The 19,030-nt window shown below is 46.6% G+C and overlaps 1 protein-coding gene across 1 annotated transcript in view; it reads right to left on the bottom strand.

Moving 5' to 3' along the window:
• Window positions 1-19,030, bottom strand: part of CA1H13orf42 (chromosome A1 C13orf42 homolog) — a 25,021-nt gene extending 5,991 nt beyond the window's left edge. The window contains exon 1 of the mRNA XM_027064776.2: window positions 18,614-19,030. Coding sequence (XP_026920577.1) covers window positions 18,614-19,030 — 417 coding nt within the window. The remainder of the gene's footprint in view (window positions 1-18,613) is intronic.

Genomic DNA, 19,030 nt, shown 5'->3' with positions numbered 1-19,030 from the left:
TGTTACTGACCTGGAGGCAAAATACTTAGTCTTCCTTTGGCCTTTTCCCCTGCTGATAAACAGGGGATCGTGAAGCTCCTTCGGAAGGCGATGAGACATTCGCAGTAGGAAAGAAAAGGCGAGATGTACTGGAAATGCTCTAAAAGAGTTGTCAGTACCTAAGCTGGCCAAATTTGGACTCAAGTCATGGAATAAATTGAAAGAAATTAGCATGATTCTTTGGAAAGTATATGGAATAGAGGTGCCTGGGGGGCTCAGTCGATTAAGCCTCCAACTTCGGCTCAGGTCATGATCTCACAGTTCCTGAGTTTGAGCCCTGCATGGGGCTCTTGTGCTGACAGCTCAGAGCCTGGAGCCTGCTTCAGATTCTGTCTGTCTGTCTGTCTGTCTCTCTCTCTCTGCCCCTCCCCCACTTATGCTCTCCCTCTCTTTAAAAAATAAACAGTAAAAAAAAGTGTAAGACATAATAAAATACAGAGTTTAAAAGAAGTCTACTGAGGGGCGCCTGGATGGCTCAGTCAGTTAAGTGTCTGACTTTGACTCAGGTCATGATCTCGTGGTTCGTGGGTTCACGCCCCACATGGGGTTCTGTGACGACAGCTCAGAGCCTGGAATCTGCTCTGACCCTAACCTTGACCCTAACCCTAACCCTAACCCTGCTCTGTGTCTCCCTCTCTCTCTGCCTCTCCCCCACTTGTGTTATGTCTCTCTCTCTCTCTCTCTCTCCTAAAAATAAATAAAATGTAAAAAATATTTTAAAAAAAGAAAAGAAGTCTACTGAATGCCCCACTGGGTTCCAGGCTCTGTCCTGATTTGTTCTTCTTCGTGATCTGGTTCATCACCATCATCTTCACAACCTCCAAGGACCAACATGGAAATTCAAGCACCATGGCGGACCTCCATGGAGAACTCACAATGAAAGGCACAGAATCAGCATGTGAACTAATAAGCTGTCTGAGGAATTTAGGAAATAAGAAAACTCAGAGAGGGGGACAAAAGGGACAATGTGTGTTAACCTGAGCTGTTTTCACCATGTGTAGAGTTATTTTAGGTGAACGTTTTTATTTATTTTTGTTTTATTTGAGTATAGTCAACACACAATGTTACATTAGTTTCAGGTGTACAACATAGTGATTTGACAAGTTTATACATTATGTTATGCTCACACAAGTGTACCTACCATCTGTCCCCCCTACGTCACTATTACACTATTATCATTGACTGTGTTCCTGTGCTGTGCCTTTTATTGCCATGACTTACTCATTCCAGAACTGGAAGCCTGTGTCCCCCCACTCTCTTTCATCCGTTTTGCCCACCAGCCCCATCCTTTTCCTCTGCCAACCTTCAGTTTTTTTCTCTGTATTTCTAGGTCTCAGTCTGCTTTTTGTTTGGTCATTTGTTTTCTTTTTTTTTTTTTTAATTCTACATATTAGTGGAATCGTATAGTATCTGTCTCTTTCAGTCTGACTTATTCACTTAGCATAATACCCTCTCGGTCCATCCATGTTGTCTCAAGTGACACAATCTCATCTTTTTATGGCCATTTAATATTCCAGTGTGTGTGTGTGCGTGTGTGTGCATGCACGTGAGCGTGTGCACACACATACCACATCTTCCTTATCCATTCATCTATTGATGGATACTTGGATTGCTTCCATAATTTGTCTATTGTAAATAACGCTGCAATAAACACCAGGGTGCATATATCTTTTCAAATTAGTGTTTTCATTTTCTTTGGGTAAATACCCAGTGGCGGAATTGTTGGGCCGTATAGTACTTCTATTTTTAATTTTTTAAGGAACCTCCATACTGTTTTCCATATTGGCTATTCTAATTTACCTTTCTAGCAGCAGGGTCCAAGAGTTTCTTTTTCTTTACATCGTGGCCAACCCTTGTTGTTTCTTGTCCTTTTGATTCTAGCCATTCTGACAAGTGTAAGGTGGTATCTCATTGTAGTTTTGATTTGCATTTCCCTGATGATGAGTGATGCTGGACATCTTTTCATGTGTCTGTTGACCATCTGGATGTCTTCTTTGGTAAAATATCTATTTGTGTCCTCTGCCCATTTTTTAATTGGATTGTTTGGGGGGTTTTTTTGGTATTGAGTTGTATAATTTCTTTGTACATTTTGAATATTAACAATTTATTAGTCATATCACTTGCAAATACCTTCTCCCATTCAGTAGGTTGTCTTTTTGTTTTGTTGATGGTTTCCTTTGCTGTGCAAAGGTTTTTTTTTTCTTTTTTTAAATGTTTATTTATGTTGAGGGAGAGAGAGAGAGAGCAGGAACAGGCAGGGGAGGGGCAGAGAGAGAGAGGGAGACACAGAATCCCAAGCAGGCTCCAGGCTCCAAGCTGTTAGCACAGAGCCCAATGCGGGGCTTGAACCCACGAACCCTGAGATCGTGATCTGAGCCAAAGTTGGATGCTTAACCCTTGAGCCAGCCAGGTGCCCCCAGACTAGTCTTTCTTTAAATTCATGACTGCAAAAAGTTTTTATCTTAAAGTTGATTTTTGCTTTTGTTTCCATTGCCTTAGGACATATATCTAGAAAAATGTTGTTACAGCCAATGTCAGAGAAATTACTATCTGTGCTCTCTTCTAGGGTTTTTGTGCTTTCAGGTCTCACATTTTGGTCTTTAATCCATTTTGAGCTCATTTTTGTGTACAGTGTTAGAAAGTGGTCCAGTTTTGTCCTTTTCATGTTGCTGTCCAGTTTTCCCAGCACCATTTATTGAAGAGACTGTCTTTTCTCCATTGTGTGGTCTTGCCTCCTTCATCGTAGATTAATTGACCATATGACCATTGGTTTATTTTTGGAGTCTCTATTCTGTGCCATTGATATATGCATCTGTTATTGTGCTATACGTGGGCATTTTTAAAGAGGGGATGGTATTAAAAGTGAATAGGATTAAATTACAGACTGGAATGTTGGGAACTAAAATGATGACACCTGTATGTACAAATACAAGATGTTGGTAAAATGTATGCATTTTGTAGTACTAGAAAACATTTTTAAATAGCAGGAGTTTTTCCTTTTATATTTGTAAGGTGCTTTCTTTGGGAAAATTTTGAAGAAGCACAACATAGAGCTGAATCTTCTCTGTTAAAAGTGGACAACTATCCACATGTCCTTATTCCTCCCCCTTCAACAAGCCCACTGAAGTGAAAGAAGGGAGAGCGGGAAGAAGAAACCCCTAATGACAGAAGAAGAGAGGGGCCATCGGGGAAAGAGAGATTTCCAAAAGCTTCTGGCAGTTGCTAAGCAACTGAAGGGGAGAGCTGATGTAAAAGAGCAAAGGGACCAGCCCCCCAAAACATCTTGGGTCAGGCAAGCACCTAAAAAGGGTACAATTTGACCCTTGGGAATGGGAAATGCACCAGACTTGGCAACACCAGGTTCACCAAGGCTTGGGGGTGGAGCGCAGGACTAAAATTTGACGGGCTGGTTGGCAGTCTGTATGAGCCCAGCAGGTCACATCACTGTTCACCCTTCCTGCAGGCCGGTGATAGGAGGGCTCATCTCTGATGGCAAGTCAATATTCTTGTCCTGTCTGTGTTTCTTCTTACTGGTCTCTCGTCCTTGAATATTTCACCGAGCTGGTTCCTATTCATCCATCAGGACTGGCCGGGTCAGCTCATTCTCCAGGTAGACCGCCCCTCTCCTGGATGGTTCTCTCCTCTAGGCTCTATGGTCCTCATCCCGAACCTAATTCTTCTACGACACATATCATTTTAGAGATTTTTTTTGTGAACTGAAAGAGTGAGAAACGATGAATGGAGAAAGCCACACAATCTGAACCAAACCCCAAAAGGAAGGATAAATAGTATTTAATAGGAGTGCAAGGTCTGTAGGTCTTTGTATCTCAGAACCCACGGAGAGGGCGCCTCTGAATCTCTGGCAGCAACTTCCATCAGTGTTTGGCTTAATGCAAGTGTCTCAGCCTTACATGTGAACATTGCATTCTTTTTTCGTGGGGGGTCACCCTGCAATATGATCTAAACTCTTCATTCCGCAGTGTCTCCAGGAAGTAGACTTTGGCCAGCAGCTCAGAGCCACCTGGATCAGCTGCTTTCATTTACTAAAGAGTTTAGAAAAGAGTCAGCTTTGGTGTCTTAACTAACAAGGGCTCAGCAACCAATGAGATCACCACCGTTAGTTACGTTGATATGTGTCCTTGACTGTGGCCTCTTGGACATCCCCAGAATCTTGTCACGTACTGTCCTTCGAGGATCACATTTACAAATTAAGAAATAAATCACTACTCTATGTATTACCACCTTAGCCACCGTGCTTTCTGTCCATCAAAACTAGTGGACGGGGGCCCTTTTACCTCCACACGTGTGGTTCATTCCCAATATTCAACTCTATTGCCTGTTTCCAAAGCCTCAAGCTTTAGGATTTGAGACTGAGGTCTCCTTCCCATGCCTTGCCCTTTCTACCAGGCTGAGGAGTGATTGCCTTCCGGGGGCAAATATGCCTAGCAAATATGCCTAACAAATACACTCTTCGGCCAGCCCTGGAGGGTCTGCTCTTTCAGGTCCCCCTTCTGGGGTCTCTGCTGGGCCATCCAATGCGCTGCCGGTATAAAACTTGCTTCTGTTCAAAGAGTTTCTGGATCCTGCAGTGTCCGGAGAATGAGACATTGGTGACATTATCTGTGGCTGACGCGTACAGACCTGTGTGACCAAGTCTCATGCTAAAGGACAGCTTTTCCCACTTGCCCCAACTGCCTTCAGCAGTTACCCCCAAACCCTTCATGGAATAAAGTAGGAGCATAAAATAAAGACAAATGAATAAATAATTGATTTCCTTCCTTCCTTCCTTAGCCCTGTCTTCCGTCCCTGCAAGTGAGAGCAGCATCCCTGGAATGGGTCTGAGAGACTGGCCTGGGAGATGGTGATGGTACACTTCTCCCTCACCCCTGTCGTGGTGGTTCCATAACAGGTGAGCCCAATTCCAGTTGGACATTGGAATCTCCTGGGTGCTCTTAAAGAATGCCTATACCTGGCCCTTTCCCAGACCAGTTAGTTCAGACAATCAAGTGATTCTAATACACAGCAGTTGAGACCCACCACTCGATGGCAGTCCCGGCATCAGGGACGGAACAAGAGTACCCATGAATCCCCACCCCAGGGTCTTATTTAGGATAGAAATCTTACGTGCCAGTCTTGCACCCTGGCTCTGCAAGAGCCGGCAGGAATGTCTCTATCGAGACAAGGACACGAGGGACAGGACTCCAAGGGATAGAGCACAGGTCATCGAAGAAAGAGGACAGAAGCCCTGGATTTCAGGGCCCAGGTTCATCTGTGTCCTCCGCACACAGAGGGCCAAGTAGAGGAACTCCATCCGCCCTCTGCTCCCGTGCCAACAGGGAGTATACAGCATCCCCCACAGGGGTCTACCCAACATCAACCTTTCCCCCCCAGTCCCCAAACTTGACCTAAAATCACCTCCTGGGGAGGCATTCCCTCTCCTTGTAGTCATGCAACTTTGTTTGCTTCCTGGGTTTAATGTTTGCCATTCACCCTCCGCTACACTTCATGTTGCATCTTTGCCAAGTTTCTTGTTTCTCCCTCCATTGTTTCTGAAAATGTGAATTTATACTTGTGTTTACCCACTTTTTTCAAAAAAACAAAAGGTAGCCCACACCATACCTCTGTAAACATCGCTTTCTTCACTCACCGTGTCCTGAGGATGCCTTCCCAGCAGTAGACAGAGACCCTCCTCATCCCTGGTAGACTACCTAGGGCTCCAGTGTGCAGACCCACCATCAAAAGAAACCACGGTCTCCTGTTGTCAGATCCTTGGCTTCTTCGTAATCTTTTGCTGTTCAAGGTAGCGCCATATGCATACGTCATTTTGCGTTTTGCCAATAATACCCCAGCTTGGGGTAGGCTTCTAACTGCAAGCACTCAGCTCTCTGTGTCTGTGCCTTCTGGAGAGCATGGTAAGCAGCAAGTGACCTGGCAAGCCAGTTACACAGGATTTGGTCCACAGAGTTCCTGGTGTACCTTGGAAAGTACACTTGTACATGTCTCCAAATGAATGCTGCCGTGAGTTTTCTGAGTACCAAGGCTAAGCTCCAAGTCTGGACTCCCTGGGCCTTTTCAAGTCCTGGTTTAAGCCCAGACCAATTCTGGCTGTTCGTTTTTGCCTTCCCACAGCTTCCATGGGCCTCTACTAGAGGCCTCTAAAGAGGCCTCTTTCTACCTCTACTATCACATTCTCTGTGATAGCACAAGAATGGCAACAACTGAGGTGCAGGGTTCAAGCTGCAGACTAATATTGCAGCAAAATCTACTTTACGAGGAGGTAGTTGTACAAAATGGGCCATGAATCGTCAGCACCCCTGGGTGAGATGCAATACAGTTACTGTTCCCTCTCTGTACTTGAAAGGCCAGGTACAAAAGGATTGCTTCGCTCCCAGTCTTGACTTTTTTTCTAGCCCAGTATTTTTTTTAATGTTTATCTATTTTTGAGAGAGAAAGAGAGACACAGAGTGGGAGTGGGGGAGGGGCAGAGACAGAGGGAGACACAGAATCCAAAGAAGGCTCCAGGCCCCGAGCTGTCAGCACACAGCCCGACGCGGGGCTCACACCCATGAACGGTGAGATCAGACCTGAGCCAAAGTCAGACACTCAACCGACTGAACCACCCAGGCACCCCTCTAGCCCAGAATTTCTTAACTACCTCTTTGGAACGGTTTCCTATTGCACCTGCTTAGGCCCCAGTTCGCAGGGCTCATGTTCCTTCGCTCTCGGCCCCACAGCAGCCCCAGGGAGAAGGAACCCGGTGTGAAAGCATCCGGATTGCATTGCCGACTCCATTCCCATTTGCCTTTCACCTTCCACCTCCGGCGGCCTTGGGGTTATCATTTTCCAAGCCTCCCTGAACCACGGCCCCCTCACACCAGGCCTGGGTCTCAGATAACTTTTCCCAGATAGAGCCCTTGGCATTTTCCCAAACGAAACTCCACGGCAGGTCTCGTTTAACTTCTGAGTCCCCCAGTGCAGTTTATGATATTTTTTCTGCATTTCATATCAGCTGCCACCCTGCCTGGATTCATCTGCCATCTGGGTACCTGGGTTTCTCCGATTTGTTATTTTTCTTCTGGGACCTCTCAGTTCTTGTCTACAAGAGGTCTGGATTCTACTAATTGACCTTCCAGTTGTAAACAGCAATCGTTTGTCAGGGTTAGAGTCGGGGGACATTCTAAACCCACCCAAAGCCAAGAGGGCCTCCACTAAACATCTACCTTCCTCTCACTTGTTTGCGTGTCCCCCTCACATCCTCAGGAGGGCCAGCTCCCTTTGGCAGACGGACCTAGGCATAGCCTGTCTATGCACATGTCCCGTCTGGAGTGGATAGTCCACTGCAGCACGTTGGGTTATGTCCTCGGTAGCACGCTAGGCCAGTGATCTTTAACCTCTTCTTTGGCAATGCTTTGGCAATTAACACTCACAGATAAGACTCTTGGGACAGATGCTCTCCACCAGCCACTGCCCACATGAGATAGGTTGCGGGATATACACAACTCCCACCACTCCGACTGAAATTCTACCTGTTTCTCTGCCAAGGAACGTCAACACACCAGTGTGGTTCAGACAATGATGGTGAGGACCGCAGCCTGAGACCCTGGGCTGTGTCCGGGCAGACAGACTGCCTTTTCACCTGTGAATGCTGAGTACGTATTTCAGTGCTTGGCACAGGGTAGTAATTATTCACTGAGTGAACGAATATATGCTGCCACATACATGCCATTACCTAATGTTTGCATTCTTGAATCAGTTTGCATGTTACTAATGTGTCCTTTAGGATTCAACTGGCAAATTTTAAGAACTCCGTACTCCTTATTTTTGTGGAGTACTGATAATACTCTCTTGAGCATATAATACCTGGGAATACGGATGTCAGTATATCACAGTGAAATTTCCAGGATCAAATGGGGAACTAGTCTGGATTGGAGAGATCATTTTTCCTCGGGCCATTCAGCTGGGTGAAATTAAATACAAAACAGCTCAAGTTTATCCACAAACAACTTAACATTACCAATAATAATAATAATAATAATAATAAGCTTTTGATGCCAAACCCTAAAATCTCTTACACATCTTCTCTGCCTTCTGTAATCCTTGGAATGGATATTTAAGACCAAGTCCAAAGTGATACTTACCTTATCCCTTTTATATTCCACCAACACCTAAGGAAGTGTGTACCCATAATCGAGGCAGGTTGTAAAGAAAGAATGGGTGTTTATGATACATAACTGAAGCTTTGAGAAGCAAAGAAAAAGCAACATGAAAAAGTATAATCATTGAAATGTAATTACATACATACATATACCCACATACCTGTTTTCAACAGATAAGCTAAATGGCACACTTGCCTGAGCTGGAGAAAAAAAAATGGCAAAGCAGACAAGAGAGCTGAGAAAGTCAGCACAAAGGGATAAAAAGCAGGAAAAAGTTCGTCACCAAGTCTAGTGTAACTCAGCTTTGGCATTACCTGTCATAACCACACATTGCAATCGTTTTGGAAGCGTAGCCTCACATCTTCTGCCTTTGACATTGGAGATTGTAGACTCACGAGCTCATAGGCTTAGTCTTTTTCCTCACTGCTTTTTCATCTTTAGACCATTGTTTCTTTTGCCAATACCTGGTAGCCGCTCACCTTACGTGTCATCTAAGTGACCATTCCACTTGAACAAAACACGGAGCGAAAAAATTGGCTCACAATTATAAAACAGTTAGACGCCTGATTAAACTGAACTAATAACCTTGATGCATAGTACAAAGCATACACGTGCAGCCAGTGAGCCATTACAATCCAGTGGGAGAAGGGATGGACTTGTCAATAGACGGTGTTGGGCAACTTTGCCATTTGGGGAAAATTCAGGGTGGATTCTCGCTTCCCCCTTCATGGCAAAATACATTGCTGATTGACAGAAGGGTTGGGTTTTTAAAAATGGAACTACCAGGGCGCCTGGGTGGCTCAGTCGGTTAAGCATCTGACTCTTGGTTCCGGTTCAGGTCATGATCTCTCGTCTTCGTGGGTTCAAGCCCCGCCTTGGGCTCTGTGCTGACAGCACAGAGCCTGCTTGGGATCCTCTCTCCTTCTCTCTCGGCCCCTCCCCCACTCATGCTGTCTCTGTCTCTCTCAAATAAATGAAATAATCAGAAACGCTCAATGAGAGGGAAAGAATCCACAAAATGCAATGTTAACTAAAAGGAGATTATTAAGAAGTATATGGCATAATCAAATTTAGTACATTCATACATACACATACATTAGGGTTGTCACATTTAGCAAATAAAAATATAGAGCAGCAGGGCAGCCTGGGTGGCCAAGTCAGTTAAGTGGTCAACTCTTGGTTGCGGCTCAGTTCATGATCTCACAGTTTGTGGGTTCGAGCCCCACATCAGGCTCCTCACTGACAGCATGGAGCCTGCTTGGGATTCTCTCTCTCTCCCTCTTCCTCTCTGCCCGTCTCCCACTCACACTCTTGCTCTCTCTCAAAAAAACAAAAACAAAAACAAAACAAAACTATAGGACAGCAATTAAATTTCAATTTCACTTATAAATAATGAATAATTTTTTAGTATAAATACGTACCAAATATTGCATGGACATAATTATACTAAAAAAAAACTCCATCACTTATCTTAAATTCAAATTTAAATAAGCATCCTTTGTTTTAGCAGACAGCCCTAATATACATATGGGCAAATATACAGGAAATAAATGATTGGGAGAAAATCTACCTAAACATTGTATAGTGACTAACTCTAAATAAGATTCCAAGTTGTTTTTATTTTATTTCTTACACTCTTCTGCATTTTATAAATTTCATCTAATGAGCAAATATAATCTTATCATCCAAACATTTTTTTTTTAAGTTTGCCCAAAGTGTCCTTTTGATGGTGAACTCTGACCCATTACACACTGGATGTTTTCGTTATTAGGATGTGATTCCACATGAATATGTTCAAACTATATTCTACGCCTCTAAAAATAAGAGATACATTTGCACTCGGCGAAAGCAACAGAACTACTACTTTTCTAGATCCGCCACCGAATTTTGTAACAACTTTCTTCTTAAACCTTCTTAAACTACAGTCAGAGTTTCTCAGGTTGTTGCTTTATTGAATGTCTGCTACGTGCTTCGAGCCGTGCAGGAGGTTGGAGATAAAAAGGTAAACAAGACACAGTGGCCCCACTCAGTGAGCTCATGGCCAGTAGCAGAAGTAGCCAATGAACAGACAATTACAGTGCTGGGTACTGAGTGCTGAGTGCTGGGGGCTGAGTGCTATGTGTTGACATGCGGGTCAGACACAGGAGGAGGGGAAATGCACTGTCTTAGATGATGGATGTGAGAAATGGCTTCCTGGGGATGTGCTTTCTCTGCTGTTGAAAGACAAGAAGGTAGCCAGGTGTACAGGGTGTGGTTGGAGAGGAAAAAAGGAGGAGGAAGTTATTATTTCTGGGCTGAGCAAACAGCACGTGCCTGGAAAATAGATTGGGGAATGTAATTACCCGTCTTGTGGCCTGACTGAGAGGGGCTACAGGAATTATATGCTTTGTTATCAATCATTATTATACTGTTTGTCATCTTGTGGAGAGCTCTGCCAAGCAAAATAGAATATTCTTTGCAGCTCATATCGAATTAATAGTGCCTTTCAAATCTGCAAACCAGACTTAGGCCAAGTGATAGAGACTTTCCCAGTAACTGATGCTCACAGAAAACCTGCGTTTTAATATCACCGTTTGCGTAAAGTCTTCCCCACAGATCTGAAAAATAATCCCTAGAGGTGTGAGAACCGATCTAGAACCTGCTTTCTATCCCATATGAAATTATACAGACATATTATACACGGGTGACTTGGAGTCTTTTTAGATGAATTGGATTCAGCTCCTCCTGCCATAGAGGAGAAAAAAATCTTCTATTTGACGTGGTCAAAAGTTGACATGGTCTTATTCGATGAGGCAGGATTGTATGGCCTCAATAGAAAATTGATTCTGAAAACAAACTATTGCCAGAATAAAACTACTTTAAATAAACATCAATCACTTTGGGCAGTCGTTCTCTAGAATTCCATTGGCTCTTTTCAAACCATTGTAGCAGACGAATTTTTTTGGCTGGGGTGAGGTAGGGAGGGTGAGGTAGGGTGCAGGGACGGGTGTGCATTTGCAGCCAGTTCGTCGAGGCAGACACATCAGGAATCCAAGCTGCTCAGAACTAAATGATCCACAGGAGAATTAGTAACATTTCTTCTGGCCGTGGTGGGGGACTGACATTCCTGGCCTCAGAAAATGTCCAGCCCAAATCATCTGGGCAGTGTTCCATGGGGCACTGCAACCTACCCCCAATGGCCTCCTTGGGCCAGCCTAGAGTGTGTGGCCAGCCTCCCTGAGCTCTTCTCTGTGCTCCACCTAGACTGGGACCCATTTACATGGCCCAATTCTCATACAGGGAAGGATGCCTGCTGTTTCCCTGTTTATCTGGCCCTAATGGTGTGGGGAGCTGTCCTCAGTGAGGACCCCAAATGCTAACAAGCACTCTGGTCAGAGTTAGCCTACTCTCAAACTGTCCCTCTTCACCACCCATCAAAACCCAGGCTCCTCCACTGTCCAAAAGGAAGGCAGTTCTGACACATGCAGCAACATGGATGAAACTTGGAAACATGCTGAACGACAGAAGCCGGGCACAGGAGGACAGATACTGTATGATTCCGTTTATACGGGATGTTTAGAGTAGGAGTAGCCAGAGAGACAGAAAGTAGAATAGGGCTTACCAGGAGTGGGAGTAGCAGAAAAATGGAGAGTTATCATTTCTTGGGTAGAGACTTTCTGTTTGGATGACAGAAAAGTTCTGGAGATAGATAGTTGTGGGCTACACAACACTGTGAATGTGCTTCATTGCCAGTGAATTCTACACTGAAAACATGGCTAATGTGGTAAAGCTTTCTAAAGTTTATTCTACGAGAAAAGGCTTTTATCTTTTAAGAAATAAAGAAATAATTGTCAGACCTTGTATAAAAGCATTCTCCTGATTCCTAAATGAAGTCTTTTTAGAGCCTCCCTGACCTCTTAATGGATTCATTTTCTGGTGTACTACTGATATATTTCATAAAGTGTTCTAAGAAATATATTAACTCAGGCTTAATAGTCTTCTGGGTGAATTATTATGGGCTTATATAAACAATCATTTGGAGAAATTCATGAAAAACTAGTGTGAAGAACTCTGGTTATTGTCTGACAATTAGCAATTTGAAAGGTGCCCACATTTCTCTTTAAAAGAAATTTACATAAAATCATCCAAAGAGAAACAGTCAATTTCTTAAGAATTCATTAATTGCAATACACTTCGTTACTCATAATCAGGACACTAAAAAGCACTCACTTAAGGTGCCAAGAAGTGCCATGTTGAAAATGGTAAATATTATGTTTATTTTGCCGCCCACACACACAAAAAGCCGGAATGAGTGATGAAATGTTCTAGAATTAGTGGCGATGGGTTGCACAACTCCGAATGTACTAACAGCCACTCAGTAGTGCACTTTAAAGGGTGAGTTTCATGGTATGTAAATTAAGGCTATTATTTCAAAAAATAAATCCAAGCTGAGAGAAGTGGTTTTTATGAGGAGTGGAAAGAGAGAAGTCAAATAACCCAGAGCCCCTCCCAGCAGCTGGAAGAAATTTCCTAGAGAACCAGGGAAGGGGAGAAACACAGAGGCAGAGGCCAGTCATGTCCCAGGCAAGACCCCAAAACAGAGTGCGAGGGGAGCAACTCACTTTCAGGGATGCGGATATGAGAGGGAAAAATAGCAAGAAACACAACAGGACAGCTTTTTACTTTTTGCAAACCTTCTTCTCTTGTGAGTGTTCCACGTCTTCAGAGGATTTGGACAAAGATCTTTGGGAGGGCGTGGGGTTCACCCACACCTCTGGCATCTGAATTCTCTGCTGGGTCCAAAAGGGACGGGCAGAACTTAGGTACCCAGGCGCCATTCTCTGGACCCTCACTAAGATGCAGCACAGGGCTGTCACAGCAGGGGCTCCGAGGAGTCACCACCAGAAACAGGTGCACTGGTTTAGTGCCTTAGCTTTCCCACAAGAGTGACCACCCATGAGGACAGGGACTTTGACTTGCTCGCCTGTATTTACAACAGTTCCTGGCACACACCCTGTTCCTGACAACAATATGTATTGATGGAGAATGGAAGGAAGGAAGGAAGGAAGGAAGGAAGGAAGGAAGGAAGGAAGGAAGGAAGGAAGGAAGGAAGGAGAGAGAGAGAAGGAAGGAAGGAAGGAAGGAAGGAAGGAAGGAAGGAAGGAAGGAAAAGAGAAAAGGGAGGAAGGAGGAAAGAAGGAAGGAAGGAAGGAAGGACGGACACGTCTGTTGATGAGTTGTTACGTAAATATGATTGAGGGTATTACAAACCACATCACACATGGTTTTCTCATCAGGTCCCATATGAGCAATTTGGGGACTTAAAGCTGGGGAAAATCTCCTTTCCACTAACCAAAGGGTACAATTGTTCCTCTCAGAATTGTTCAGTGAGTCCAGCTCTCTTTTCTTTGTAGCGTCCAAGAGGTGCAGAGCCAGATCTAAAGCTCATCTGTAGTCGCTGAGTTAGCTGTACGATCTGCGTAGTCTTTGCGTTTTTATGTTGATTTTCTGTTGGTGTTTTAGTCTCTCCCAACTTGTCAGTTTCTGCTGCTACTCTTTCTGCTGGTATGGGGCTCACCTGAGATACTTTGTAGAATGAGTTAGAAAGAATGAAAATCTATTTCTATTGAAATGATTTGAGGGCACATCCGTCCCATCGTGAAGTTCCCATTGTAGCTGTGCTCACGCTGTTTCCCCAGCCTTCTTCCTCGTACGAGAGTAGGCACTACAAACTCAGGATTTCAATGCTACAGAGGCCAAGAATAAAAATGGACTCAGAAGTAGCCATGTGTAGGGAAGGGGAAGGGAGATGGAGAGGAATTTGACTCATGGATTGTGGGGAGGAGAGAACTTGATACATGCCTTCTGGGCGTGCTTCTGGCCGAGGTTTCTCCTGGACAAGGGAATACTAAACCATCCAGCTCCCATGAGAGAGCTTTACCCTAGCACAAAATCCAGGCTGAGTAGGATGCGGGTTCCTCTCTGATGACTCCCCTTGACCCAGGTGTGCAGGATAGAGAAACCTGCTTACCTCATCCTGAGGTGCACACTCCCCCATCGATGTATATTATACAAGCTCAAAATACGTTTTCTGATTGAGAGGCGCTGTGGCTACATTGACCAGAGTGTGAGCTCAGACACACACACACTGGGTCTAAATCCTGGCTCTCTCTTCATCAGGTGCACGACCTCACATAAATCGCTTACTGTCTCTGAGCCCATTTTCTCACCTGTAGAATGGGCTAATACTCCACATATTGGGTTTAGAGGATGATTAGAAGTCAGGAATAGTTGCAGATTGTTCCTAATGGTGCCTGGGCTGTGGCAGAGGAGCAGCAGTGGTGGGAGAGGAGGGCAGTGTGAGGAGGAGATCGGCACTACTCGTCTTCACTGGCAGGAACCCCCAAGGTGCCCAGGGCAGGGGGTTGAGTGACTTTACCTTACTGGTTCAGAAACTCTATGTTCCAGGACAGGACCCATTTCAAATAGGCTCTCCTTCTGCCACATGAATTTTGCACTGTGTTGGAAATTCTTCTTTTTTTAATGTTATATTTATTTTTGAGAGAGAGAGAGAAAGAGAACGTGAGTGGGGGTGGAGCAGAGAGGGAGGGAGACACAGAATCCAAAGCAGGGTCCAGGCTCTGAGCTGTCAGCACAGAGCCCAAAGCAGGACTTGAACTCATGAGCTGTGAGATCATGACCTGAGCCGAAGTTGGACACTCAACCAACTGAGCCACCCAGGTGCCCCAGGAAGAACATCTATTTTCTTTTTTTTTTTTTTTTTAATGTTTATTTATTTTTGAGAGAGACAGAGACAGAATGTGAGTGGGTTAGGGGCAGAGAGAGAGGGAGTCACAGAATCGGAAGCAGGCTCCAGGCTCTGAGCCATCAGCACAGAGCCCGTTGTGGGGCTCGAACTCACAAACCATGAGATCATGACCTGAGCTGAAGCTGGACGCTCAACCAGCTGAGCCACCCAGGTGCCCATGTGTCAGAAATTCTAACACTTGGACATTTACACAGTGAGTCTCAAACTATAGCTCATACCCAAGACTGACACAAAAGCCCTCAGATGTGGGGTTTTTGTTCTGATTTCAAAATGTTGCAAAATGTGTGTTTTGCTCACTTTTGTAATCCTCTATTCTGAGGGAGGAGCAGATTGTCACAGAGCCTGGCCACGACCTCCCCCATGCAGGGACCCAGGAGGGGCTTCCACACCCACCCCAGGCGCGCCTCACTTCTGGCCTGTGCTCACTTCCTCCTCCCATCTATCTACGTGGGTACATCCAGTCTCTCTTATCTCCAAGGCGCTGGGACCACAGACCATTTGGCACCCTGCTGCCTCACGCCTTAGAGACTGTTGACATTTCCACAGGCCCTCCTGGAATGCCTTGACTCTGGGGTGTCCGAAACTGTGGGTCTTGACCCTGTAGTAGCCTGAGAAATAAAGTGACTGTGTCATGACCAATGTCAAAAACAGACAAGAAGACTATGGAAGGTTTTGAAAAAAATCAGAGGACCAAACAGAGAACAGGAATGCGTACGTTTCATGAAATGTTTGTTTTGGTTGTTATTGAGTCAACTGGGTCAATACCTAAACGATATTTCTTGCTGGGAGTTTTAAATGGAACAGCCTAAAAGCCGTTATCTTTCCGGAAAAGAGAGACAGACAGGGGACCTTAAGTTCTGTGGCCAAGGCCAGGGGCTGGTGTCTGTGGGGAGGGAGAGGAGTCTGCGTGGTGCCGTGATGCCCAGAGAGCACTGCCCGCTCCCTACGTGGGGGCCAGCCCCTCCAGGATCTACGCACGGAAGACCAGACTTAAAGTTTACAAAGCATCCCTAAGTGACCAAGAAGCATTCCTTGTTGCGCCCTGCGGACAGAAAAACGACGAAGAACCCGTGTCTGCTTCCTCAAGCTCCCCAAGGTCGCCGCCGTCCCCCAGAGGAGACGCACATGCTAACCCGCCACAGAAGGAGGGGATAAATGCCAGAACACAGATGTGTTTAGACTAATGGAGAAGAAGAGAAACGGCTAGTTCTATGGAGGGCTGGCCTCTTTTCCTAGGGCTGTCAGAACAAAGTACCACTAGCTGGGCAGCTTAGAGCGACAGAAACTTACTGTCTCAGTCCAGAGGCCAGAAGTCTGAGGCCACGATCTTGTCAGCGCAAGGCTCTCTTTGAAAGCACTCCCAGGTCCCACCCAGCTTCTGGGGGGTCCTCGGCTTGTGGCAGCCAACTCCAGACCTCGCCTGGGGGTCTCCGTGTGCACGTGTGGGTCCCAACTTCCCCTTCTTATAGGGACCCCAGTGGTGTCACATTAGGGGCCCACCCTAATGCCTGCAATCAATCTAACTAACTAATTACATCTGTAACCAGCCTATTTCGAAATAAGTTTACTTTCTGAGGTCCAGGGCGGGGGGGGGGGGGGTCAGGACTTCAACACACGATTTTGGGGAGACACAAGTCCACCCACAGCAGGGAGTCAGGGAAGCGAACGGTGTTCGCCCTGAATCTGAGCATCGGCAGGCGTTTTCTACCGACGCAGGAGGTCCTATCAGATGAAGTTCTCGAAGAAAGGAGCTCTCTGGGCCCCTGCCCCTGCCACGCACAGAGCCAGGCAGCCACGGGCCACACTTGCTAGCCACGGAGATGGCACCATTATTCCCCCGGCGCACCCAGCATATAGCTCTTTCTTGAGGAGCCACAAAGGAGACCACTTGTCTGCAGGTGGCTCAAAAGCCCCCCACACCTTGCATTTCAGAGTTGGTAAACACTGGACCACCTACGTCTGTCACAGGCAGGCTCTTGCTTTTTCCCCACAAGGTATATTCTCATTTCCATTTGTACGCTGCAGAAACCGAGGCCCAGAGGGGCCAACTGAGCTTGACCCAGGCCCACAGCCGGTACATTCAGAACTAACGTTCAGTTTTAGCTGACTGCCTTCAGAGCCAGTTTAAGACTTGTTTTTTTTTTTTTTTCTGGTTCCACCATGGCAAGAGGTACCTCCAGAGGAAGTCCACGCTTCGTGTCATTCCCTTGACAGCCGTTCCCGTTCGGCCAGAGCTGGTTGCTCTGCCCCTCAGCCCTTCTTGTATCTTCAGACAGCTGAACTAGAAGAGGAGTGCGTGGACGTAGGGAACGAGGCTTTATGAAGACAGAACCCCATCCCTTCAGGAAAATGCAGTGCTTGGAGGGAATCTAACCAGGGCCTAGACCCCTCAGGGTATCGAAGCTGGAAGGGAGTCCAGAACGCGCTGCAGCCCTTTCTGTCATGGGAGGTGACCCGGAAGGAGGGGTGTCTGGCTCCCAAATCTGCAGCTGGCTGGCCACAGGGTCAGTCCTGGAACGGAAGGCTAGGTTCTGGGACACTGACCTACTTTGGGAGTTGAAGTGATTATTTCAACTGCCCACCCCGGGGGCAAAATACAGACAGTTGAAACCAGTCGGGTGAGGCCAAGCCCTAGGGATTTGGAAGCAGGCCGATCAGTCATTCAGCGTTAATGAGGCTTGCTCAGCTCACAGGACCCACTGGGGGGAAACCGGACATGGGAAAGACAGGTCCGCTCTGAGCACCTTAGAGTGCAGTCGTCAGGGAAGCGATTGATGGGAACGTAAAACAGCCTGAAACCTCAGGCATTTGAAAAAAAAAAAAAAGAAAAAAATTGAGGAACGAAGGAATGAGTCCCCTAATGAATTGGAGGCCCTATCAGAGCAGGTCACCGAGTCTCAGCTTGCTCTGCTGTGACATGGGAGTTTCTCCCACCTGACCTTCCAGAATTACTAGATGGCTCCAAGAAAGATGATGTGTACAAAGACCACAATAGGTACGAACAAGATAACTGCCAGTTACTTCTTGCACTAATTTCCCGCATGGGGTGCCCGGGCCTGAAGCCTCCAGGGCCCAGCAAGGCAGTCTCCTGGATGTCACGGGCCCTCGAGGCTGTGCCTGAGTCCCCAGCACACCCGGGGCCCAAGGTGGAGGTGGAACAAGTCCCCCAGTTGCTTGGCTCCCCTGCAGCCAAACGCCTGGTTATTGGAAACCATCTAGGTCTCATGAAGATGTCACTTTTCCCCAGGGATTTTTGGAGGCCACGCGAGCGCTCTCTCGTCCATAAAGCGGGCGGTAAATGACAGAGGTACGATGCAAACGCGGGACCCCCTGGCACCGAGGCCCAAGCCCTCCCCGCAGGCTGCTCTGTCCATACCGCTAACTGCTCCTCCCCTTCACCTCCTCCCGGAAAAGAATCAGCTTGGGACCAGCCACCCTTCCCCAGTTGGGGGAGGTGGCGGCAAAGCCTCTCAGGATGACTGAGGCACTGCTCCGAATGTGCAGACTCGTTAGGCTGTGTGTGGATGGGGGCGGAGAGACCAGGTTCCAACTCACGTCCGAGGCTCTTGGATGAATTCTCATCCAGAGTGTACATCTCAACAGCACTTACCTTTCTTTCTTGGGAGGTGGACTGGCCAGGGGCCTTTTCCCCCCTCTTGGAAGACTTGGAGGAGGTAGAGGAGACGCCCTGGGCGCCGTGCGGCTTCAGGTCCTGGAGGCTGCAGAGGTACTTCTTCCGCAAGGCCAGCAACTCCTGCAGGTACTGCAAACAGTCCTGGGTGCGGGAGTACATCCACGCCCGGTCCCCTTCCTGCTGCAGGTAGTACAGGCTGGTGTCCATGCTGCCGGTGCTTTTGTATTTCTTTAAGGACTCGCTGAACGTCTCCCCGTGGTCCCCCACCACGTACACGGAGCTGCTGAGGGTCAGCCTCACCGCGGGGCCGGCTCGGTCGTAGAAGGCACTCTCGGCCACCTCCGCCTTCCTCTGCGGGCCGGGGTTAAAGAGGGAGTGCAGCTTTCTGAGCAT

This window comes from Acinonyx jubatus, chromosome A1 (genome assembly GCF_027475565.1).
Source record: "Acinonyx jubatus isolate Ajub_Pintada_27869175 chromosome A1, VMU_Ajub_asm_v1.0, whole genome shotgun sequence".
Classification (NCBI taxonomy): Eukaryota; Metazoa; Chordata; class Mammalia; order Carnivora; family Felidae; genus Acinonyx; species Acinonyx jubatus.
Note: the sequence above shows the minus strand (reverse complement) of the source record. Positions and strands in the feature narration are given on the sequence as shown.